Source organism: Procambarus clarkii, chromosome 8 (genome assembly GCF_040958095.1).
Source record: "Procambarus clarkii isolate CNS0578487 chromosome 8, FALCON_Pclarkii_2.0, whole genome shotgun sequence".
NCBI lineage: Eukaryota > Metazoa > Arthropoda > Malacostraca > Decapoda > Cambaridae > Procambarus > Procambarus clarkii.
In genome coordinates, this window is record NC_091157.1 from 8,248,287 (window position 1) to 8,266,676 (window position 18,390).

General features: G+C 34.6%; 1 protein-coding gene across 1 annotated transcript in view; it reads left to right on the forward strand.

Annotated features, from left to right (window-relative positions):
- LOC123759636 (F-actin-uncapping protein LRRC16A) overlaps positions 1-18,390 on the forward strand; it is a 149,706-nt gene that overhangs the window by 36,657 nt on the left and 94,659 nt on the right. Inside the window, 5 exon segments of the mRNA XM_045744802.2 lie at positions 496-629; positions 1,338-1,586; positions 10,271-10,435; positions 11,788-11,882; positions 15,662-15,712. Coding sequence (XP_045600758.2) covers positions 496-629; positions 1,338-1,586; positions 10,271-10,435; positions 11,788-11,882; positions 15,662-15,712 — 694 coding nt within the window.

An 18,390-nucleotide genomic window follows, 5' to 3' on the forward strand; every position in this document is an offset into this window, starting at 1 on the left:
ATATATATATATATATATATATATATATATATATATATATATACACATCCCATATATACATTCCACTCATCCCATGAATTAAAATATTGGAATGTACTGTATTATGCAAATTGCTGATGACAATACTTGTGAGTAACTAGCTATCCCAATTAGTTATACTTTATAGCTCATAATCAAACTGATTAATGTAGGTCATTAGCTATTATATTGTCTTGTATGAGGTTAGCATAAGATACACAGAGAATTTCAACTTATGTGTAGTGTGTCAGGTCTACAACTCTTTTATGTATCAACTGATGGCAGAATATTTTGATGTGTTGTAGGATTGACATACATAGTCAACTATTTTATTATTCCTGTAATTTTATTTCCATGTTTTTAATTATTTTTATGCGATATCTTGATGATTTATAATATAGACATTGAGTACATGTGCTGTTCATTGTACCAATACTTTTTAGAGAAGATTCTTTAACTTGTTTCTTTACATTTCAGTTGTGTTTAACTGTTTGTGACCGGGTCTACACGTATTACACAACACACGAGGAAAACAGCAGTCATGAGGTGGACACAATGGTACTTAGTCTGGGTACCGCGCTCAAAAATATCTTCCCCGCTGTCCCTCTCACGTAAGTTTTCCCCTCAAGTCAGTTTGTTGTAATCAACACGTTTACATTAGAGTTCTGATGGAACAGAACCCAGTGGACTACAATTCCAAATGTTTCAGATTAAAACCGATCCTGTTATAGTTGCCTGCTTAGTATTGTATCCCATTGTTTTGAATACATTCTTATTGTGTGGAAAATAAATAAGCATTATTTTATTATCAAATTTATGTACACACAGCATTGTGCTGTGTACTCTATTCTATATTTAGAGTATAGATCAATAACTATGAGTTCATCTAATATCCCATCTCACAGCTAGGATGGTTAGTCATACATAGTATCAGGACAAAACGGATGTGAGTCAAGTCTACTTGCCTGTATTAGCAAACTTTGGGTAGAGCACTAAAATATCTTCCAATATTTGAGAGAATATGCAGTACAGTACAGGTAGTTGTGGAGCTCAATGTAACTCATACCATTACGTCAGGAAATATTTAAGGAAATAGTGTGTTAATTAAATCTGCATTGCAGAATGTTCTCTTGAGAAAAAGCTAACCTGAGTAAAGTTACAGTACAGTACTGTACTGCACTGCACAGTATAGGGATTGTATTTTGATAAGTTGGAAAATTTACCTGATACTGTATTGCAAGAAAACATTTACACATGTGTAGGAGATTGCAGTATAAGTGCACTAATACAGTATATTGCATTTGTAAATTTTCCTGCAGACACATTATCCGTAAAGTGGACATCCAGCCCCCGAAACGGATGCAGCAGTTAGAAGAGCTTGAACGCGCAACACTGGGAGGGACAAGAGATATGGGACCGTGTGGCGGCTTCTCCACTCAGTATATGTGTATGTGCGACTATCATGCACTACCATATAGAGAAGAAGTAGCGTGGGATGTCGACACCATCTACCTCTCACACGATACTCGAGAGCTCTACTTACACGACTTTGATTATTTAGAACAAAAGTGAGTGGCATATATGGTTCTTGTTTGAAAATCTCACAAACTTGAGATTTTCTTTTAAGTCTTAATTTGGTCAGTGATCTTTCCCTGTCTAGTAAAAAAATTTCACATGTCTATAACAAAAAATCAAATGGTCATATTAAACTACAAACAAGGACCAGTTGTCTTCATATTTTGACACAAATGCTTTGGTTGAGGTAATTGCCTCGTGCACGAGTATCATTCACTGGATCACTTGCTGCTTGCCATCAGTTGCTGGACAACCCTCACTGCTTTATATCTACTTCCTACAATCATCATAGCAGTATTTTGTAAATGCTCTCAAGCTCATACAGCTTTTTTTTTTTTAATATTTCAGGGGAATGGACAGTAACAGGTAAATAAGCTCATTAAGTAGCTTGTTCTATAATGGATTGATGAGTGAGTTAAAAGCTAATAATGGCGCCTGCACCATAGTTTGAGCTTGAAGTTGTGTTTTTGATCCCTGATTCCATAGTTTTAGTGTAATTTTTAGTACCTTCCTTCCTTCTGCCTTTACTAAAAGCTTATCATTGCACTAAAAATCATTTGATCATTCATATTGCCATTTTACAGGACATGTATGCAACAAAAAATCTTAGTGTTAGATAATATTGTATTGTGTTGCAATGGCAGCACTTATAAGCAATACGGTATTTAGGTTTTAAAGCTACACTAGTGTTTACCTTCACTGTAGCACAGCAATGCAGTATGCAGTACCCAGTTAAAATATATGTAATATATGGCTCCATAATATAATCATTTGAGAAGCTTACTGAAAGTTAATCTGATAAACAGACATAGAATGGAAGTTGTTTTTTGTACTACTGCCTCAATACTCACATTATTGAGGCTTATTATGCACGTGGGTATCTCTGGTAGGTCAATACCTATCACCTTTGTTTATTTATATTTACTCAATAGTTGGATTCAATGTGATCACTTGAGAACAACTCATAATATTGAGTTACAAGTAACAGCAGTTACATATTATAATAAAAGTAAGCTTTCAGTTGAAATTAGGCACTACAACACTTAGTGGCCATTTTGAGAAGCCATTTTTTTTGGCAAGACGGGTAGAGGTAGTCATGTCAGTGTGATACTGTGACAGTAGATAAGCATCATCCTTATTATTATTATTATTATTATTATTAATAATAATTATTATTATTAATAATAATAATAATAATAATAATAATATTATTATTATTCAGAGAGTAATCACACTAACGTGACTGCATAAATGAGGAAATTCTTTGAGGCTTCCACTGAAGTTGAAACATGGTTTCACACAACCCCCCCCTCCCCCCTCCCCATGTACTCTGGCTCTGTCATCTAGGAATGTGCTACGTCTGACACACCTCTTTCAATACACAGAGAAACTGGGTGGGCCTTGGAACACCCAGCGCACAGGTTAGAATCCTCATCGTGGCTCCTATGGGTTTTGTCATTATTGTAAATATTATTATTACACTACTGGTATTTCAGTACAGTATTATTATTTTTACTAGTAATACTGTTATTACTGTACCTGTTTCCCACTTTCATTGGGTTTTGAGGCATCAGTTCATAGAAAATACATTTGTCTAATATATCCAAACTATCTGAGTACTGTACAGTACATTGTCTTGAATTCTATTTGCCTGATTTTGAACTGTCTTTTCTTGACAATTTTAAAACTTATTCTCTTTATTCTCCTAACACCACTAATGCTTCTGAAATTGTCCATGTCTTTCACATTAGTTTCAAGTTTTTTTTATCACACGTACTATCGTCTCGTATCCAAACATGAAAGTTAGAATTATATCATCATGATGTTGCTCTCTGGTTACATCTTTCTCTTTCTTTTAACCAGGCTATTCATTAAATTAAGCACTTGCCTTTCCTGGCTCATTCTGCTTTGAATTTCTCTTTCCTGATCACGCATCCAAGGTATTTAACCCTGTGGCTGCAGCACCTGTACAATATTTTGATCCCACACTTTTTTCTATAAAATTGGTCTAAAGAATTCAAATACCTTTACAGTATGCAAATATACAGAAAATAATATGGTTATTTCCAGTGGTACCATTAAAAAGAATAATTGAGTCTCTAATTTTTAACACTTTGGTGGTCAGGACTTTCATTGCATTCCTGACCTTAAACGTCCTGAGCTCCCTGGACTACTTACGAGCTGCTCAGCAATGTGAACAATGTTTACAGTCGTTTTATGTTTTCTAAGTTAATTGTTGGGTTATAACTGAGTTTGGTGTCAAAATCTTCGCAAATGAATGCTCTGAAGTAGGGGTTCCCAATCCTGTGGTTCCGAGATGACATGTCATAGGGGTGTGACAACGATGAATGCTGCATTTTGATTCGCCAAAAATCATTCTGCTTATGAATAAGGGAAACATATGTTATACAGTGCTAACTTAATATGTGACATTACTTTTGTAGTGGATGAGAATGTAAATGAAAAGTTTTCAAGGGATGCAGGGCATAGAAAAGGCTGGGAACTTCTGTTCTAGAGAATATATGAAAGAACGAAAGTGTAATAATTATACATGGCAGTGATGAGAATATGAATGCTTATGAATAGAAATTGGATGATGTATTTTAGTGTCATCAGAACAATTACTGTCGGAGTATGGATGATGAGATTTATCATCGAAATGTGAAAGTATTTATTAATAGAAAAATGGTCTAATTAGCGTAATGCTAGATCCTAAATGTTTCCAAGACATAAAATATTATAAATACAAAAGATAAGCTTGATTGCCATTTTTATGAAAGGGATATGTTTTGTGTTCTGCTTTTATGTTAGATATGCAATACAAAGGATGTTTCCATATATACCATGAAAGGTCATTACAAAATTGTTTACATACAGTAGTACAAAATATATCATTTAAATATAAATACCAGTTTCAACTCATACCAGAAATGGTTGAGGGCCACAGGACTAACAACACTGCAAACAAGACTTGACAGAGCTGATCTCATGAAAACTGTTAGGATTCTGAACAATTTGGTGGATTTTGATCCAGGCTACTTCTTGAAATGGTCAGATGCAACACATACAAGGAGCAATGGCTTCGATCTCAAGAAACCAAAATGTAGGACAGAAAACAGGAAATGCTTTTTCACTGATAACTTTATAAGCCTATGGAACTTGCTGCCCTCCAAAACTGTAAATGCCAAAACACTGCTGCATTTCAAATTACATCAGGACAAAATCATCAGGACATATGGAAGTACCTTTGACAAGCTTCTGGCTTCCTATCTTTGTTGAGGCCACTAGGGAGACGGTGGCCTCAGGTGAATTCAGGTGAAACACACCTTTCTTAGGGGAGGCTCCTCTCCTTTCCTTGGAAATGGACTATGTTATGGTATCAGCAAATTGTGTAAGTGCATTAGAAAATTATTACATACAGTGGAACTGTCAGAGTACAATGATTGACTTCTTGGGTAGCCTCGCAACCTGTTGTTTCCACTTGTCAGACAGATGGCCGTTTGGTTTAAACCCCAACAAGTGTAAGGTAATGTAGAATGATATAAGGGGAGGAAACAGGAAGGAAGCTGCACTGTAAGCTTCTGCAGGTAGTTGGACAAGAGAGAGACTTAAGAGTAGATATTATACAAGGATTATCACTAGGGACACATGAAAATAGGATAATATAAAATATGTATGGAAAATTAGCAAGCACAATGCTAAGTGGCCAATGAAGACAATGGACAAAGACAGCCTTTTCAATTTGAGAGGATATAAATGAAGATGACATGGGTGTAAGCTGGACATACTTGGCCCTCATACACTGGCTTAAACCATGCCAGCAAGAAATTATAACCATTCGTACATAGTTAGGGTGGTCAACAGGGATGCGCTAAAAGTGGTCGTAGGTTAGGCCACGTGCTTCCACTCCTTCAAGAGCAAGTAGGACAAAGAAATAGGTGATCAAGAAATGAAAATGCACCTGATTAAAATAACTAGGAGATGGGGGCCTCATTACTTAGGCACTGATTGTTACTTACTGATAGGTAATCATCCACAAAATCAGCCACCCATGCACAGCACTTGCCCACACTCAATTTTTCCCTTCTTTTCTTGTATATGTCCATATTGTAAGATTTGTATTATGTTTGTGTTGTGAGGCATCTGGTAAATGGGACCAGAGATACCATTCTGGATTGATTATGATAAAAAAAACATCTAATGACATTTAAATTGTTATACTATTGAATTTGCCTTCACTGCTTCCTCCTTAAGTACATTTAAATCCTGTACTGCTCCTGACACTGGAGTACGTCCTTACATCTCTCCGACTCGTTAAGTGTTCAACTTAATTTTTTACCATTTCATCTTGGTCTTATAATCTCTCAAACATTCTCTCAGTATCAACTATGTTGATTTCCCCCAAGCATCTTATATGTGCTCCATATATGCATGTACAAGTGTGAGAGAGCAATATATCAGTTTTTAATTCCAATAAATAAACCTGTAAGTTTTCAATAGAGACTGATAATGTAAGCAGAGATATTTGAAGACTGATAAATTTATTCTTTAATTTGTGTACCTAAAAAAGTATAAAATAAATACTGTACTGTAATTGTAAATATATGCTAAATACTGTAAAAAAACAAGTTCATCAGTGTGAGACAGATTCTTAGGTGAAGATGTGCAACCATTGAATCTTAAACTTATAAATGGAGGTCAGTTGGAAAATATATCATGGATCAGGTTTTCCCTTTCTTGTTGACAGATGACGGGAATATTTGTGCATCTGTTGCACAATACCCTTTACCTAGAATACCAGACTCGTGAAATCCATCTATCTTCATTATTCTTTGAACAGGTTGAACTTGGAAGGTGATATGGATGTAAAGATTAGGACTTACTTGAATATTTTTTTTACAGTATAGGTAAGAGTAATGAAATGTTTCATCAATAAATAATGTGGGAGTGCTCTCAGTGAGTTAAAGGGACATTATGCTGACAAGATGGTTGAGGAAATACTGAATGCTTGAAGAAATAAAGTTGCTTTAGGGATTAAGTAATTTGCTTAGTTATTTGGAACTTTGTCATTAGAGAATGTACTAGAAGGTTGAAAGAACACTTAATAAGGAATAATTACATAGAAAATTTGAAGAATTAGCAGATATGCAAATTTTGATAATGGATCTAATAAGCAAGCAAAAATAAATTTATAGTAAAGTATTTAAGAACATAAAAGTTTTCATTCCATTAATTGTTGTTTTCAGGATATTAGGCCTGCGTATGTTTAAATCTAGTTTTGTTTAATAAATTGTATATATTGGTTGTTTAATAAATATTATACATTAAAACCAATTATGGTTCAAATAGAAATGATATATTTATTATGAATTCAGTTTGGTAATTTGTAATACTCTGAGTCTGGTTTGATTAATTAAATATTGGGTTTATTTTCCAACATTGAGTATCGTGTGATGAATGGAGAAGCTGGGAAGAGGAAAACACGTCTCATTATATTGCCTACAGCATTTTGGCGTGGATGTTTTGATAGTAAAGTGGGAGAAAGATATGTTCTCTGCCTTACCTTGTCCTTAATTACATGTTCAGGTCTTTAAATGGAGGTAACATTGAGGTGTTCAGGAGGGGATGTCAGGATGTCTTGAGCACATCAATAAATGGTGTTATCAGTAAGTTGTGTGAGGAAGAAATGTGTGGTATACATATATACTGTATATATAATATATGAACCATGATGCAACTTTTATTATGTATCATGGTGTTATAATGTTGAATTCCCTACATTTTGGATCCATCTATCCTTGTAAACTAAAGCAACACTTTTTATTTAAAGCTTCAGTAATTTCATATGCAAAAGTTTTACATCATATTTACTTCTGGATATATTTTTTTGCTTTTTAATATGGCTTGAAATCAGCTACATATAGTATACAAAAAAAGTATGAACTTTTTAGTAGCATTGATATTTTAAGCATTTGTAAATATTTAGGTTATATTTCAAGAATAACGTGTGTTGTTGCGAAGTGACACTAGTAACAGTGGTGGTTGTAGTGTGCACGGTTTGTCAGTCAGTGCATGCTAATGTTGACATTAGCTAGATGACCCCATTAATTGGTTGTAGAGTACCAAGCATTTGCCACTAGGTAGCACACAAGCTCTAACCTACTTAAAAGGCAGCTTTCAACTCTTTAACAATATAGTACCATTATTAATTAAGGTATTAAGGTACTGAGGCTGAATTGCATTGCAGTTGTCAAAAATGACGTATTTGGCAAGTTCACATAGCTCCTCAAGGAAAGGTTACTTTATATCTATGAAAGGTAGTCGAATCCACCTCCAAGAGCTCTTGGTGACTTAATTGTGCATATTTTATAGCATTTTTTATAACTGTTTATTATCTTTTGCTTGACGTGCATTAAACTTACCTTAGATGTTATACATGAACACGTTGAATGGTATAATTCTTTTAACATTTTTCAGTTCAGACATGTCATTTTGCACTGCTCAAGATCAGTCAGAACCAGATTTTTGTATCTGACCAAAAAGCATAACATATTGGGAAATGCATGAGAGATCAAGATAACATTCCTGTCATGCCTGAAAAGTTCTTGTGTTCCAATGGAGATAACTTGTAATTACTGCTATTTGACGTGATAATGGCATTACATATAACTCCTCCCCATAAGAGAGATAGTAAGACTCTTCAGGTCATATCCTGGCTGATATCCCTGGGAAGGGGCATCAGATTGCAGTAGTAATTCTCCTCCCATAACCTCAACTCTATAAACAATAATTTCAAGCTAAACATGATAAAAATATGTACTCCTCAGGGAGCCATCATTTGACTTCCCACAGTATGTTTAGTGTTAACGTATTCATTCGTATGCTACAACTCCATTTTCTGCTCTTTTAAATATTTCAGTCATAGCTCTGTAGTTTTCATGTACTCTTGTTCTCTGAAGTGCACTTCTCTCATGTTTGATGTATATATTATCTCCTCACTCTCTGCATCACTTACACCTTAATTAAATTCAATTTTAATGATACTGTACCCAGTTTTTTTCTGAGTACAATACCGCTCTTGGGTGGTTTAGACATGATGGATAATTTAAGCTTGGCAGTGTGTGTATGGAAGTGTAGAGGAAGAGGGAGGATGTGATAGAATAGCAGGTGGTCAGTTATGTGGGTACAATGTATTAATATTGGGTCGCAAGTGGGGAGTGTACAAAGCTGTACGAGGATAATAACGCTTTCTTGTCTGCCACTCGCTTGATACTTGGCAAATACTGTACTTGCACTCTCTCTGAATATCTAATAAAGTAAATGTCATAAAATAAACAGTAGTTCAGAAACTAGTGACTGAAAGGAATATAAAATTTGATTTTCAGTTTTCATTTTAATTCATTAACACTTTCGCGTTCCACAGACTGAATAATTCGTCACTCATTTTTCTACTGAATGTGTTCCAACGACGCAATACTGAGTCACTCATTACAATATTTTTTAAAAATTTAAATTTTATCAGATCAATCTGGTAGTGGTTTTAAAATAAGCGCCTTTAGATTGCACACAATTTGATACCAAAATCAAAGATATAACATGAAACTTGATGTCCAAACACTTGAAATATTATAAATAGGTCTATGGTCTGAATATTAAAATATTTGTTAAAATTCTATTTATTGTCCTATTATCTTGGGACTTGTTTTAAAATGTGCGCCTTTTTATTGCGAACAATTTGATACCAAAATGAAAGATGTAACACAAATATTTATGTCAGAACACTGGAAAGATATAAATAAATTTGTGATGATGAGCGTCCAGAATTAAAATATTTGTTAAAAATCCAGTTATTGCTCTATTATTCTGGGACTAGTTTTAAAATAATCGCCTTTTTATTGCGAACAATTTGATACCAAAATGAGCGACGTAGCACGAAATTTGATGTTATCAAATTGAACGAGTTGAACATTAGGGTGCAATGTACAAAATGGTGCTCGTTCACGGGTAACTTTAGGCTTTTCTGCGGGGAGGCACTCCAGCCTTTTGTACATTTTATTCATACACATCTGTAGGGAATTTAATTGCGAACACAATGATACCAAAACGAGCGACGTAGCACGAGAATTAAGGTAAAAAAATGGAACGAGAATGCACATGTTACTGATTTTGTGCGTTTTTGCCGACTTTACGCTTTGCTGTTGGGAGTCACGCTAGGCTTTTGGACATTATATTTATACACACCTGTAGAGAATTTAATTGCGAACACAATGATACCAAAACGAGCGACGTAGCACGAGAATTAAGGTGATAAAGCTGGATCGAGTATACACATTTGGGTGTCACCGCGCGCTTACCCGCATGGAGGGGCCACCTACCCCCTGTCAACCGCGAGTTTCCACGGAGCGCGAAAGTGTTAAAATCCGTCACTGGTTATACAAAAATAACATTGTGTAAAATACTGTATGTAGCAGACTCTAGTGGTACTGAAGAGCAAATTTGTCCAGGGGAAGAAACTACTTATAAGAAAAATTCACCTCTTTCTTATCTCTTAAGTATATAAATGAATTGGAGCTTATATTTATTTAATAAATTTATGCATCAGTCAATTTTTTGCATTATCCATAATGTGGTTTTATATTGTTAACAAGTAATTGATATGAATGATTTCATTCCACAGAGACCTCATCCCTATCATCAGTGCCCTCGAGTATAACACGTGGTTTCGCAAACTCCGGGCCAGCCACAGTAAACTTTCACATGAAGCAATAGAGCGAATTTTACATGTGGTCAGCAAGTCACTTAGTTTAGAAGAAATATATCTAGATAATATTGGTGCCAAAGCGTAAGTATTAATGCCTGTTTTAGCTAATACTGCATATAGAGACAAAATAAGGGTAGAAAGCAAATATTATATCCACATAACCCAACCCATACATATGAAATCAAAGTCATTCCGTTTCGATATGTCCTGTTCCCTTATCAAGTCGTGACATGATTATGATTTGATAAGAGTGCAGGAGGGACCAAAACAGTCATTTTCATTTTATTTCATGTGTGGGTTATTTGTTTTTAAGAGATGTAATTGTGACATTCTCTGCATATCATGCACATAGCATGCAAAGTACAGGTACAGAGCTGAGAGATTTAGGTTTCAAGGAATGGCTACTAGAATTATACCTCATGTCACTGGAAGACAGAAGACTTAGAGGAGACACGAGTACCACCTATAAAATTCTCAGAGGAATTGAAAGGATAGATAAAAACTTTTGGGCACAGGTGGAACACAAACAAGGGGATTCAGGTGGAAAATTAGTACTGAAATGACCCACAGAGACATTAGAAAGAATTTGTTTGATGTCAGAGTAGTTAAAAAATAGTATACGTTAGGAAATGCTGTGGATGTAATGTATTATAATTATCAAAAGAAGGCACTAAGCTGGAGGGACTATGTAGCACCAGTGATGTGGTGGAGGCAGACTCCATACATAGTTTCAAATGTAGATATGATGGAGCCCAGTTGGCTTGGGAACCTGTACACCAGTTGATTGATGGTTGAGAGATGGAGCCAGAGAGCTGAAACTCAACCCCCACAAGCACAACTATGAGAGTACAACTAGGTGAATAGTGTCATACTAACTAAGGTCGCTTTATTGTTTGTGGATTAATTTAGTAAGTTGAATACAGTAAACAATATTCATAAGGCATTAAGCATTTTGTCATATTAAGTTCAATTTATACAGTATAACACAGGAATAAGAGCAGATGATAGTTCCATGAGGCACCAGTTACAAGTGTATTACACTTCATCATTTTCAAAAGTTGCATTATATCCTACTTAGAAAATATTAGATTATGTATTATAATATTTGAAGACATACTAAGTTCACCAACAATAAAATATTTCACGATAATTCTTATCCAATGAATGTGTCGATAAACGAAAAAAAGTACAAAGTGCTACCTCTATATTGTGCTATTAAGAATAGGTCAATCAACGTGCATTAGTTTATCGTAACAGATAAAGTAATAATTGCCATGCAATATTGAACATATTTGTCACTTCATTTACCAGATATTGAAGAAATTTTTGTGGATAATATTCTGTTGTAGTTATCTGTTAGTTAAACTAAAGTAGATAAAACTATCTGCATAAAAACTTTTAAAATTGTAACTGAAACTTTATATTCCTTTCAGAGAATTTGCTAACAAGCTGTCATTGGCACTTTTGTCCAATAGCAACATTCCATTGCAGAAACTTGACCTCTCGCACAATCCACTTGAGGACAAAGGTAAGTCGCCTGGATTGCAAATTTATTAATGGTATTCATTATTTGATTCATATTGTATAGTTGATGATTGAAACAGTGTATGATAAAGGGGTTATCTTGACTGCTATGGCATCCTTGCACACTTTCTTACCCTTACCTGTATTGAGTTTTTCCTTTTTGAATGTTACAAAAAATTCATTGTCTGTTAGATTATCTATAGATATTTCTGTTAATGTATATCATTAATAAGGTTTTGAGTGTTGGTGAGAAGGTCATCTGTGTGCTTGGCATACTGCTGCTGCAAGGTCAAGCTCTGGCTTTGGAGTAGTGGACTGTGAATAGTAAAAACAGGTGGACATTTCATTCTGGTGAAACCGAGTTCTTTTCACGTGTCTCTCTGGGGTCATATTAGTGCAAGACTGATAGCAGGATAATCAGTACAGAATGGCCTAAAAAAAAAGGCTCCTTAAATTACACTCAAAACTCTTCCAAGCACTATTTGGCTTCAAAGGAATTGCAAAGAATTGCTATTGCTAAATGTTAATAGGCCTGCTTAATCCCTGACTGCCATCAAGAGGGACCCAGATAAAATTGATGGAAAGCATCAAGATACTGGTGCAAACCTGTTATGAAATGGAATATTATGAACAGTTGTCTGAACAAACACAGTTCATTCCGAGATGGCATGTCCCTGAATTTAAATTCTTGTTCTTTGCCAGGAAAGAGGGATTCAAGTGGAGACACAAGATGTCCTCCCATAGAAACAAAATAAATCAGAATGCTGAAGCAGATCACGAAGATCACTAACCCAGTTACCCATAGCTATGGCTAATAAAAACAGAGCCAGAAAGTCTATTGAATAAAAGTTTAACACTAAATCAAGAGACTTGGTGGGTTCAGACAATTTGAGAATTACGGATGAATGTCTTGCCATGTTCCATAAAAGGTGAAGTAGAGAAAAAACATCTCCGACAGAATAATTCAACAAGAAGTGGTGGTGCTGTTACGACCTGTCTTTCTGTTAAGCATATATAAAGATAAGAGGAACAGATTGTTAAAATTTGTTGATGACAAGATACTGTACCAATAGACTTCCCACCTGGTCACTTCATATTTCCCATGAGAGGCTCAAACATGATAAAGTTAGTTGCACATCCACCTGCTCCATAGATAACAGGTACTATGAGCAAAGGCAGTGTGAGTGAAATAACAAATAATTAGTAAACAAATTTATCTACAAATAATAGAACAAAGTGTGACCTGTGGTAAACAGGATGTATCACACCCTCACACTATGGTAATTTGTAAATCAAATGCATCTAAAAGGTGTTTTTCCCTGCATCTATAATAACATTGCAAGGAGTTACAAAAGAAATAGAAAATTTGTAGAAGAATATACATTACTGAGGCACTTAGAGAAGATGAAAGAAAAGATAACTAAAATTCCTTGGTGGTCCCTTTGGTGTCAAGTGGCACTTGGAAGAATTGAGCCTTTTTAGTGTCATTCAGAGCTGAATTAAGAAATCACCAGCTTCTCTCTTGCACCAGTATGATCCAACAGGAATGATTAAAAAGATTCCTGCTGCACTTGTGCGTAGGATTAATCTGCCCTGACTACAAGTCCATGGGAGTAGTAGAACCTTGCCTTAGGCAGACACTGAGTGGTACACCAATAATTTATTCTAAATGTTATTCATCTAAAAAATATGATTTGTATATAAATAGAAAAATAGAATGCATAATCATTAATATAAAAGCTACCTGTTGGATGACCTTGTTAACATAAAGAAGATTGACCTTACATGACTGATCTGTACCCAGTGACAGACGGATTGATCTGGGCTTCATGACAGTGAACCTGTTAAGCTGTGGTGGTGTGATTTACCAAATTTTAATCCTGTGAGTTATAGCTGGAGTCCCTCACTTTGAATTTTGTTGTTCACAACACAGTATTTTTTCTTTTTCTTGAAAAATACGTGTACTGTATATTGACTGTATTGTTAAACTGCAGTAATGATCCCCCCCTTTGTTTTTTCTTTCATGATAATGAAATTAGGAGTCCCACATAACATGCTTAGGGAAATATTTTGTGATATGAAGTAAAGTACTGTATTGAAAAAAAAGGGAAATATAAATTAAGAGTTAATTGTTACATTTTGTAAAAAAAAAAAAAAATACTTATATGAGTACAGTACTAACCAAGAAGAGAAAATAAAGTAATAGAAGTATTAAAGAGGTAATGGAAAAAGGTACCTTGAATTTATTAGCTCTTTTTATTTGTTTAAAACTTTAAATTTCTATTCATGGTTAATGTATTATTGCAAAGATTAAAGGAAGAACTGTACTGTATCTTCAAAGTGAGATATATTTGGTGAGTAAAGAGGCATGGCTGGACTGATGTAACTGAGACTAATGTTGATTGGAGCTCCATGTTGCTCCATATATCTTTGATCCCATTTTCACATGTGAACCTTTACCATCCTTTCGAGCAGGTCTTCTCCCTCCCTCATTAAAGAGAAAAATAGGGAAGTAGTGGTGGTGATAAACAAAAAAAGTACAGTATGATGATAAACCGTAACAAATTATAGAGTGCAGGAAATCATTCAAAATAAGGGATTCCTGCCAATGCTGGTATTGTAATGTATTCTTTAACAGTATCAAATCTGCGCAATATAATTGCAACATATTGGAGGGAGAGAGATTATTGGAAGATGGAACTAAATCCAATGTTGGGATGCCATAAGTACAATGAGAGAACAGTGTAAACATCCTTGGTCTACGAATCATCAATCTCTTGCCAAATAATGTAAGAAGTATCACCTGGAGTAATAGTGGAGGATTTCAAGAAGGAACTACACATGTTTCTGCCAGAGTTATTGGATCATCCTGGCTGTGATGACTGCAGAGACCTTCAGGCTATAAAGAAAGAAAGCAATGGTAGAAGATTACTGGAACAATCAACAGGAGTGATTTGCTGTTACAGTGTGCAGTTCATTAATAAAGAATTAACATCAATTGCAAGGGTGTTCCTTCAAACTAATTTAGTTATTTGCAGTTACGTGGAATGGTTAAGCAAAATCTGACCCAATTGTTTTATTTTCTTTGTTTTGCCACGAGTTTGCATTCTTTTTGTGATTTCATTCCAAATAGTTATTGTACATCAGGATATGATTCCTGAGAAATTAAACAACCTGTCACGAACGGTTTCTAATGCAAAAGTTGCTAGCTGAAAATGGCTGTGTAGGGGTGGTACATGGGACAGTTGATACCACTTTAAAAATTCAGATTTCAAACATTTTATTTTTACATCATTCTTTTCCAGATTGACTATGAAACATGTACAAAAAATAGTGTATGTTGTTACAATGCACAACATTATTTACATATGACTTTGTGATGTTCACAGACCCTAACCAACAGTTATGCATACAGGTTATTTTTTTATGGAATTATATAAATGCATATAATTTTAAATTTTTACTGTTTAATTTTACATTAAAATCATTTTCTTTTTATTTTCAATAATTTTATGCTCTTCACAATGAATACTAATTATAATTATTGCCACCGGAATCCCTGGAAATACCAGCGTTCAGATTTATCAGTGAAATGGTTAATTTATATTTAGAAGCGTGGGTAGTGTTAGTAACATGAATGGATGTGTGGAGTGCCCTAACTGCATAATTTAATGGAGGATTTGTTTGGGCTTTACTGCTTTATAATAGAAACAAGAAGACAGGAATCAAAACGGGATAGAAAGACATGTAATAATTTTTGTTTCAATGCATTTCCTCCAACAGGTTTAAACAATCTGTGCGGCCTGGTAGCCAAGCTGTCTCCGGTGGCTGGGGGTTTGTTACCAATTTAATTGCTGTTATTCTATTGCAGTACTGTACCATTACTTGCAAATTATGCTGTTCTTTGGCTGACTGGGAAATTACTTACCTTTGGGATGGCTATGTGATTATGCCTCGTGTTCCTGAAGTAGCTTGGGATGCTAATTTGACTCTCAAATCTCGATCATTTTATTCACTGTGATTGTAGAAAGCTTTTATGTTGTCTTTGCTAAATGTTTTTTATTGTTATTTACACGTGTACAGCCACCGAAACACACACAGACACACACACGAATGAAGGTGGTGGAGGCCAAAACCGTCAGTAGTTTCAAAGCGATATATGACAAAGAGTACTGGGTAGATGGGACACCACGAGCGTGGCTCTCATTCTGTAATTATACTTAGGTAATTACACTGTAAGCCTGCAGTGGCGTTCACATTTCAGATCACTGAATAGTAGTATAGATGACAGTAGAAAGTACAGTACTGCTACGGGAATAGGGTGATAAATCGTTGGAATCATCTTTAGGAGGCAACATTTGGCCAAACCACAGGAAACAACAAATTTGAAAAAAGTTTTTTTTTTTTTTTTACAAATTGCTTGAATGTAACAGTGCTGATTCTTTGGGATTATGTATTGAATACCACTTTATCCCATGAAAGTGGAGAATAAGAACAAACATGCTCATAAGATGTACTGAAGTTATATTTTGCAAACAGAGTTGTAGATGCTTGGAACAAATTAAGTGAGAAGGTAGTGAATGCCTTAAAGAGCAGCAGTTTGAAGTATCATATGTTGAAAATTATAGGGAAGACAGGACATCATAAACCTAGCTCTCTCATCTTGTAATTACACTTAAGTAATTACACACAAACAAGCACGCGTGATAGAGAGAAGAGACATAACAGATAAGGGTAAAGTAAGGTAACTGGTACTGGGTGATTTAAATGTGCAATGAATAAATTGCAGACTTAAGAGGCAAGAACAGAAGCCATATTGACAGGCAAATTTGTAAATTTCGTCCTGGAGACATTTATATATTACGATTAAGACAGGCCATGGGAGTAAGGAAAGGGGACCTCTCATTATTGCTGAATTTAGCATTCATCAGGAAAGAGGAAGGCATCTTTAACCTTCAGTACATGTCTTATTAATTAATTAGACAAGAATTTATATTTAAAAAAATATAAATTAATCTTATTCATTAATCATTAATATCATTATTATTAATCTTACCCTTTCGGTCATATTCAACAACATGTGATTACATTCATGTATAGTATCTGAATGTATATATACTGTACATACATACCAGGTACATACACATATATATGTATATTAAATAATATGATGTCTTCTAGTAAAATTTAAAATATGTGATGAAGCCCAGTTGCACTAAGAATAAAATTTCGAGGTTTGATGGTATGCCGACTCGTCCTATTGTAAGTCTCTTAGATATTTTTATAATGGTCAGTTGTTTTGTATGGGACTTTGTGGGTTACTAAATATTGTAAGCATGTTCTCTAGCTTGTCATATAACATTATAAGACAACTGTATGGGTCTCAAATAACCAAATAACACAAAGGACTGTTTTATGTACAAATAAAAGTGAGAATTTGTAACAATCTGTACACCTTCTAATTGCTGACAAGTATTAAGTGAAATTTGTCAATTTCATATATTTATTGTATAGTTAACCATGTACAGTACTTACAGGGACTTGCTCTCTTGGATAGTTCCTGAGTGCGTTATTTTATCAGTTAGTGTTGGGACAGAATGACAGATTTAAGGGAGCATCTCCATCTTTAATTCTGTGGTTGCGCTAAGCAATATTAGTTGATTCACAAAAATATGTACTGGAACATTTTAAGTGGCCTGATTCTGCATGCCTAGGAAAGTATTTCCAAAATCATGTAAAGATCGAACTCATTTTCTGACCTTCAAAACATGCTGCAGAGCCCAGTAAATGGTGGTGGTGATTGGTAGCAGTCTCAAATGTCACCACATGCAATAACAATACAACTCTACAAATATACTCCTTTTTAACCCTCACATTCTCTCAACTCAAATTTTCTTTTTATTATTGAGGTAAGTTATTTTTAATGTTGAAACAAGTTTCACGCAGTTTTCTCGGTGTTCATTCAATTAGCAGCATAACAGCCACTATAAAATGTGCAAATCGTTTTGCTAAGTTCCAAATATTCCTGTAGTTAATGTTTTTTATATTTTTTAAAATGTCTAAATTTTTTCAAAATAATAATTTATATTTTTAAATTATTTTGAGAGCATCAAATTTCTGTTGAACATTTGTTAAACATATTTTAGTTTACACTGATGCCAAACATGACTGTTAAGTATTAAAATTTGTTCAATATATTACTTAAAAAGTAGAATATACTGTAAAATTTAAAGTTTTGCTTTAAAAGATATATTCATTAAATAACACACAAACAAGTGTACTAATAAAGGTGGGGATGCTCCATTAACCCTCGGGATAGGGAGACAAGTGGGAACATCACTATCTAGTATGTACGTCAAGCACAACTGTTAAATTAGACACCCAACCCACATCTCTGAAAATATAGGAAGTGAAGACATTTCGGTTTGTCCTGGATATATCAAATCGTTTACAGTAATTCCTTCACATAACTTGATAATGGCCCAGGATGGACCAAAACATACATTTTAAAT